The sequence below is a fragment of the Microplitis mediator genome, chromosome 11, assembly GCF_029852145.1.
Source record: "Microplitis mediator isolate UGA2020A chromosome 11, iyMicMedi2.1, whole genome shotgun sequence".
Classification (NCBI taxonomy): domain Eukaryota; kingdom Metazoa; phylum Arthropoda; class Insecta; order Hymenoptera; family Braconidae; genus Microplitis; species Microplitis mediator.
In genome coordinates, this window is record NC_079979.1 from 5,912,859 (window position 1) to 5,921,837 (window position 8,979).

General features: G+C 31.8%; 1 protein-coding gene across 1 annotated transcript; it reads right to left on the reverse strand.

Moving 5' to 3' along the window:
* Positions 1 to 6,490: 6,490 nt before the first annotated feature.
* Positions 6,491 to 7,729, reverse strand: LOC130677767 (uncharacterized). The gene has a single exon (XM_057484623.1). The coding sequence runs from the start codon at positions 7,727 to 7,729 to the stop codon at positions 6,491 to 6,493; it is 1,239 nt and encodes a 412-aa protein (XP_057340606.1).
* Positions 7,730 to 8,979: the final 1,250 nt, after the last annotated feature.

The window sequence follows — 8,979 nt, forward strand, 5'->3', positions numbered from 1 at the left end:
ATTCACGGAAGCCAAATTTGAAGATAAGTAGATCATTCGCTACAAATTATATATATATATATATATATATATATATATATATATATATATAGATGTATATATATATGTATATATATGTATATATATATATATATATATATATATATATATATATATATATATATATATATATATATATATATATATATATATATATATATATATATATATATATATATATATATATATATATATATTATATAATCAACAAAACTGAAGAATAGCATAAAAAATTACTCAATTTCTATAAAAACTTTTTTTCATCGATGCATCGAGTGATTAATTAATTGTTATTAATGTAACAGGTACAAAAACTTTCTCAGGTCGGTGATGCAGCAATATTTTTACATGAGATGACTTATCATGATATCTTGGCTTGCCAAAATCGACGAGTGAGGTGTATGGAAATTAATTATTATAAATTAACGGTATTACATTTGCCTAATAACTATACTTCAATTTATAACTGCATATAAATATTTTAAAGGAAATGTGCACTCGAGAGGAGGGTCACCGTGACACCTAATGATGATCACCACAATAAAGAACCGTAACTTACAGTAGAGCTACCGTAACTTGCGGTAAAGCAACCGTAACTTACGGTAAAGCTACCGTAACTTACGGTAGAGCTACCGTAACTTACGGTAGTTGTACGGTGACTTACGGTAGTGTTACGGTAGCTCTACTCTTTATTGTAGACTAGAAGTAGAGAGACAAAGCGGGTTCTGGATCAGTTAGGGCAAGATGGGCATGATCTGTTGTACCGACGGTCGGTAAGTTATCGATTGGCGGATGATAAGTTATCGACTGTTGGTTATCGATTGTCGATAATGTATCAACTGTTGTTTATCTGGGACCTTTTTGACATCATTTTGAAGCTAATGGACATCTATTTTGAGTGAAATGGCAGGTGGCGCCTCATGTATCGGCAGTTGTTTTACCGGCCGAGCTCAGCTTATCTAGGACAATTGGTAAATATTTACAAGTGGGGGCCACCCTATTTTGGGCCATAACTAAATGAAAAATTAACATTTTCAACTTTTTTTTTTTTTTGATTCTGCTTATTTTTACGGCGCATTTATGATAAAAAATAGAGCGATGTTAAAAAATTAAAATTTAAATGACTTTTTTGCGATTGAAAGTACGAAAAATGAGATATTTCTCGGTTTTTCGTTGAAATTTGTTTCATATGATTTTTTGTGGATAATATAGTAATTTTTTTTAGAAACTACATAAAGAAAGAAATAATTTGAAAAAAAAAAAAAGTTGATTATCACAATTTAAACAAATTTTATGAATTATTGAAATAAAAAAAAATTAAAATTAAATTTTTTTATTAATAATTAATGAAAAAAAAAATGAAATTAAAAATTTTTTTGTAATTAATTTATAAAAAAATAAAAATTTTTTTTGTAATTAATTTATAAAAAAATAAAAAATTTTTTGATTTCTAAATTTTTTATTAATAATTAAAATGATACACTAACGCCATCTAACGAATTTTTTTCTAAAATAATCGATAAGTAGGAATCCTCATTAATCGATCGGCGTTGGTTGCATTTATCAGACAACGAATTTATTTTTGGCTCATATTTTGATATAAATATATAAAAATATATGTTTTAATTCCAATAATATTCATCGTATCATTAAAGTGAATAATTATATTACTATTATTAATTGTTTTTATTGAAAATGATTTGTAAAAATTGCTCCGTTGATTTATTTACTTCATTTAGTATTTTCTCAAACAGAGACAAATCTCTGGAATTTTTAATTAATCACGATTCAATAAAATCAGAAGTAAAATGTAAAACATGCAATAATTTTTGTACATTAAATATCGACAATATGAGGTGGGAATGCCGAAAACAAATTACATATATGGAAAATCGCAAACGAAAAGTTAGAATATGTAGATTTAAACAATCGATTCGTACAGGCTCCTGGTTTTCAAACGCTCATTTAAGTCCGGAAACAAGCTGTCAATTTGTTGCAGAGTATTTGCTGTTGAATCCACCTCACCAATCTTTCATAATGAATGGCATGCAGATATCTTCTAAGACTTACTGCGATTGGGCAATGTTCATTCGCGAATTATTGGAATATTGGACTTTCAAAAATTCAGCCCCGATGATTGGTGGGCGGAATAAAATTGTAGAAATTGATGAGGCAAAATTTGGGCGACGGAAGTACCGCAAGGGCCGCATTATCGATGGGCAATGGTTGTTCGGTGGTTTTGAACGGGAAAGTAAAACATTTTTCATTGAAGCCGTGCCCAATCGAACAAAAGCAACTCTTTTAGCAATCATTAAAAGGAAAATCCGGCCTAATACTACTATTATGTCTGATTGTTGGAAGGCATATGATTGTCTTAAAGATGAAGGTAATACTTGTGCGCGCACATATGTGTGTGTCTGTTCATGCATTATTATATACTATTTATGTTGAATGTTTATATTTCGTATGTTCTTGTAAATTAATAAAATATATTGTTTCAGGCTACAAGCACCTTACTGTCAATCATAAATATAATTTCGTGGATCCTGACACTGGTGCTTACACACAAAATATAGAACGTACATGGCGTAACGCGAGAGCTCATATTCCAAATTATGGACGGCGTGAAGAGAATATGTCAGGCTATATAGCCGAGCTAATGTTCCGATCGAAATTTGATGATCATCGCGATCGTCTTCACGCATTTTTTACCACGTTGCGTGAATTCCATGATGTACTTATTAATGAATGAATTATAATGAATTGTTTTATTGTTTAATAGCTTCGTGTAGTAATTTAGTTAATTATTTTATTTCTAAGACATTGATTGTTATTACTTTGATGAATTAATTTATGGTCCATAAATTTGATTTCGATAGTGAAACAATTTTAAATATAGTGAAACCTGAAATTTACCATTAACCTTCTCAATAACACCTGAAGCGTTCATTCTAGATGTGCTTGTTTTTCAGGAAAATTGTGGTTGTGACCTAAAGTAAAGTGTTCATTCTCGATGTGCTTATTTTTCAGGAAAATTGTGGTTGTGATATAGAAAATTGTGATACAAACTTGAGCATTCAATTCATTCTAGATGTGTTTATTTTCCGAGAAAATTGTGGTTGTGACCGAGAATAGAGTATTTATTCTCGATGTGCTTATTTTTCAGGAAATTCTGGTTGTGACATAAAAATTTGTGATTTTTATACAAACTTGAGCGTTCATCCTAGATGTGTTTATTTTCAAAGAAAATTGTGGTTGTTTTAAAATTTCTCAAAAACGACCAGATAAATCAGTTTCAAAATCTGAGAACTCAATAAAACACGTCGATTGCCACCTCAACCGTCTCCATCAGTTATTCGTTCCAGATATATCGTTTTTGGACTGACCCGCAGGCTCAACCGATAAACGGATTTTTGTTTTACTTAAATTTAAATTTTCAACATAAGATATTAAAAAATTTTTTTTTCTTAAATTATTTCTTTATATTTATATATATATATGTATTTATAAACTAATTACAAAAAAAAATTTTTTTTATTAATCATTAATAAAAAATTTTAATTTTAATTTTTTTTTATTTCAATAATTCATAAAATTTGTTTAAATTGTGATAATCAACTTTTTTTTTTTTTCAAATTATTTCTTTTTTTCTGTAGCTTCTAAAAAAAATTACTAGATTATCCACAAAAAATCATATGAAACAAATTTCAACGAAAAACCGAGAAATATCTCATTTTTCGTACTTTCAATCGCAAAAAAGTCATTTAAATTTTAATTTTTCAACATCGCTTTATTTTTTATCATAAATGCGCCGTAAAAATAAGCAGAATCAAAAAAAAAAAAGTTGAAAATGTTAATTTTTCGCCTAGTTATGGCCCAAAATAAGGTGGCCCCCACTTGTAAACAAATACCGGACAATTTTCTGATCATTTCGCAGCTAATTGACGTTATTTGGCGGTCTTTTTTACCGTCTGAGCTCATTTTTGAGCTTATCTAGGACCCTTTTGAGCTCGTGTCCGCCATTTTGAGCTCATGATAGATGGCGCCTCGTGTATATTTTGAGCGTGAAATTTTTTGAAAAAATATGTACAATTTTTAATAATGTACAATTTATGTAAAATTATGTACAATTTCATTAATGACTAGAGTGATATCTCGGCTTGCCTATCAGGTAACAGGTTTTGACATCGTGTTTGTGCGTAACCCCAGAGCTGACACTAGCGTAGCTTAACCTGATTAATACAATATGTACACGTAAATGTATGATTTAAAGTTTTTTATATTGAAACTTGGGTATGTAAGGGTACATGCGAGAAGCATGCAAGAGCACGCCATCTAGTGGTGTAGTTCCCCCCTCTTTTTATCTGATGATGACGTCATCCGACAGGTTTGAACTTGTTTTTTCCTTTGTTCTTTTTAACTGCGCAATAGACTGTTCTAGGTGATGACGTCATCTGACAAGTCTGAACGGGTTTTTCCTTTGTTTATTTTTAACTGCGTAGTATAATTTTTATTTTTAGATGATGACTCATCCAGTTCTGAGAAAAAAACTCTCTATTTTAACTGCGTAGTAGATGACGTCATCTAACAGGTTTGAACTTGTTTTTGAGCTAGAGTGGGGGAATTGAGCTGAGCGCTGAGATCGCAGCAGCAGTTAGTCTACATCTAGGAACGTTCTAGTTAACAGCTTGTGCAAATGGATAATGAATTCAGTGAAAGTGAAAGAATTTTTTTCTTACACAACCGGCCGTACACTGATAATCTTGACGATATTATTGAATCGTTATTTGGTGACATACCTCCCGAGGATATTGGTAAATTTATTAATGATGTAATTGCATTTGCCAAAAATATTGAAATTATTGAAAGTGCGCGAGAAGTATCGTGTCCAGGCTGTGCTGAAAAAAGAAAGTTAGCGAAGAATCCATTTGAAATTAGTGAAAAAATGGAAAAACTGCAATTACGCATTCTTGGAAAGTCATAAAAAATGGCTCGTCAAGGTTCAAGGTATGTAAAGATTTATTATATGTTTCATTAATTTAGCTATGAATATTTATTCAATTATTAACTTTTTTATAGACTTCACGTATGCACGGATGAGTGTGACCATGAGGCCCAAATTGAGTTCGAAGACATAAGCGAAGAAAGTGATATTTTCGAGGACGGCGCTATTCCAAATTCCTATTATTATAGAAACGCGAATGAGGAAAAAAACAACGAATTGGCTATTCAACGACAAGAAATCGACTTACTACTTTCTCATTGGAAAGAATTATTATTGAACTTTAATGATCGCAAGGATTACGAAGAAGCGTGTCATAAAATCACATTCTTATTAACTAAGTCATTGTTTAAAGCTAACAAACCGCAATAATGGAACGAATAATTGATTTTGTGGGTTTTGAGATGCCTGATGGCAGATTTGTGATAAAAAAACTTTGTGCTAGTGATATTTGTGTTAACGTCAATCCATATAAACGTGTGCAATGTGAACATTGGTTATTCAAACCACCTTTAGATCAGATTGATGTTGCAGTAATGCAAAAAAGTGTTGATCATTGTGGACTTCAACATTCAATTTCATGGACATCTGGTGTACAACCATATGAATCATTGAAAGAAAATCTAGATATTTTGGTGAAAAATGCACGTTACTTCTACGTTCAAGGTGAACGAAAGAAAAAATGGCTTGATGATCTAATTGGCTCTGTTGTACCTATAATTGATATGGAAAAACTAAGACATTTATCTCTATTTGATGCTTATGATTTTCCAAAAACATCGCTGTCCATACCATATTCATCATAAGAAAAAGTTTTATTCTTCATGTGCTTATCAAAATGTTCAATTTTTCAAGAAGTGGTTTTGGACTTGTTATGGAAACCAACCAACCTATGAAAAGCCGGTTCAGATCTTCAATCAGTTGGGGAACTTACTGTGTATGGATAATCAAGATATCGCATGTCTTGATGTTGCATTTATCATTGAAAATGCAACCCAACAAATCGATTTCGCTTGGCACAAACTACCGGAACGATTACAAAATAATAAAAAATTGATTGGATATCAAAGGTGTCGAGATCATTCTCTTTTCTATGATGATATTCCTGATAGCCTTGCATATCCATTCAGAAAAGATTGCTGCAATTGTACTTTTTAGGTTAAGAAAAATATCTATAGTTTATTATGTATTTGAGGTTATGTAAGACTTAAATGTATATTTTAGGTTAAAAATAATAAAAACAATATATGTCAATATAAAAAAGTTTATTTATTTATAAATGTAAGTTTTTTAATTAATACAGGTTCAATATTTATATATAATTTATTAATTCTTTGTTTAAATCGTTCTCGATCTCTTGTTCCCATTCGCTTCTTCTTGCTTGTTTATGTGCAAATCTCCATACATGCATATAATGTATAGTTGGCGTTGGATTAAATTGAATAGTCTTCATATTAGTTTTCGTACGATGCTGCTTACGGGATTATACTCGACTATGCGATCATGTATAATGAGGCAATAAGCTGATGTCTGCGCAGGAAATTGATTTGCAGATTCAAATTCTAGGCGAATGTCCACTGGTCCAGATTTAATTGATTCGTTTTGTTTCGAGCAATCGATAACATACAGTGGTGCTTGTTCCAAAAATTTCTTCTTCGTTAGCAGTGGCTCAGGTTCTTTGTTGTAGTATGAAATTTGGAAATTTATATACATATCATACAGCAGAGCATATTGATTGTTTGCAATGTTGAGGTTTAAATTTCCATAAGGATAACTCTGAGAGTTTAAAAATAATTTTATGTCTCTGATGTTGCAGTGATCAAACACGCTGGCATTTTTAGTTGCGTCATTTTTTCTTGCTGTTTGAAATTCAAGAATGACAAAACGTGGTTTCTCGAGCTGCGTAGAAGTTTTGACTGCCCATATGTGCTTCGAAGTATTTGGTAATAGAGGATACTCGTACAGCTCCCAAGCACGGAAACTGATTGAGATAGCTGGATCACTTGTAATATAATTCAAAGCTTCAATTTTTTGTTTATCAGCCATAGTCACATATGGTACAATCCACTCGATTTTTTGCAGTGTTATTTTAACAGCTTCAGCATGAGCTCCAGCAGCAGGTGTGGCCACAATGTATGCATTCAAATCAGAATTTGATCTTATCAAAATTAATTCATGTCTTGCATTGATGACAATTTTATGGTAATCTTTAGCAAAACCAAGCAGGAGACTCAATGGTATAGATATATCAAAGAAACCATTGTCATTGTGTAATTTGTTTACAGCTTCATCCATAATCCAGCCTGAATTTTCAAGTATATTTTCTTGAGCAGGACTTAGTGATGTGTACCCTTTCATGAGACTTGTGATACCAACATTTTTGCTACGATCAATCTCAACACCATTGAGTTCGTAACGTATTTCTTCAAACATATGACAAACTGTCATGTTGACCATGTGAGTCGTTGCACTCACAGCTGTACCATCGGACTTTGTAAATTTTCCATACACATGTAATGTACTTTTACTTGGAAGTAGACACAAATCTTGATGTTGAACTGCAATTCTTATTTCATCGCTGTTGTTGAATGTTGATGAAGCATATGGGAGATGAACATGCGCTTCATAGTGTGCAATTGACTCATCAAAAATGATTTGTCGTTGAATATTTAAGATTTCCGCTGCCATGGTCGTGTACACGTTAAAAAGCAAAAATAAATTTTTATTTTCTTAATTTTCCACGTAATTTTAGTCCTAGGCTCTGTAGAAACTGAATGTTCTGATGTGTTAACACTTTGTGAGGTACTCGGTGACTGATGTTGCTTGACCATGTTGCTGTCTTTTTATACCCAGCACCACTTTTTGTTTCATACACGATACCCATTATTTTATAGACTTTATATGCAGTCTTATGGTTATCGTTTCACCTCTGAAATTAGCCAGTTTTCCGTCTTGATCTACAATTCTCAGTCTGAGATTTTGTATTGCTTGTACGGCGATCGGCAGATAAATGACGTGTGATGGCAATTCAACAATCTTATATCGTGGTGGTACACTTGGGAAAAATTCATGAATAGTGTGAACTTTGTGTTCATTTATGTAAGCGCCTGATGTGATGTTGCACTCAACCCTCAGAGCATTGAGTTTTAATATCTTTACTGGTAAATCTGATGAGTGAGTTTTATGTGGCATCAGCTTCCGATTTGTAAATCCCAATAACCGACCAATAGAATCTTGAGGTGTAAAATTTATAAACTGATCACATTTTATCTCACTTCTCAATTCATTATTATTGGCTCTGATGCTGATGCTGAGTCTTCTTAATTTCTTTTGAATATATTTTTCAATGTCAGTTATCTCGTAACTTCCTGTTGGTATCGTCAAGACTCTCTCTTCAATAGTTTCATATTTTTCAGCTTCTATATTCTTTTCCGTCACTGAGATATTGTCATCAAACTTCGTAATTATTGCAGCATTTCTCTTAGCTCTTTTTTTCTTGACTATTTTTTTCTCATCAAGATTATTATCAACATTATTTGTATCAATTTTTTCGATATCAATATTATCCACAGGATAAGAGACATAGAATTTATTAGCACCCACATCAATATTGGGTATCGAATTAAATGTTAATAACTCTACAAGTCCCAGAACATAATTTTTAGCTGATGATAATTCAATTGGAGGGAAGTAGTTAGCCTCCAACTCGGATGAAGATCCTGTCAGTGTTAATGTGAATGACTCAGCTATGACTGATGTGCTGTACACAAAGTCACGTCAATTTATAGTTGTCCAGTAAGAAATTTGAGACATAAGTGTCCGCATATAATTGTATCAAAATCCTGATATCTTCTGTGATTATATTTCACGCTACCAACATCGAGATATTCCATAAGATCTTGTGGTGGTTGTAAATTACCAAAACTGTCAAAGTAAAT

Coding starts and splice junctions, on each gene's coding strand:
- LOC130677767 (XM_057484623.1), bottom strand. CDS start 7,729: ATGGCAGCGGAAATCTTAAATATTCAACGACAAATCATTTTTGATGAG.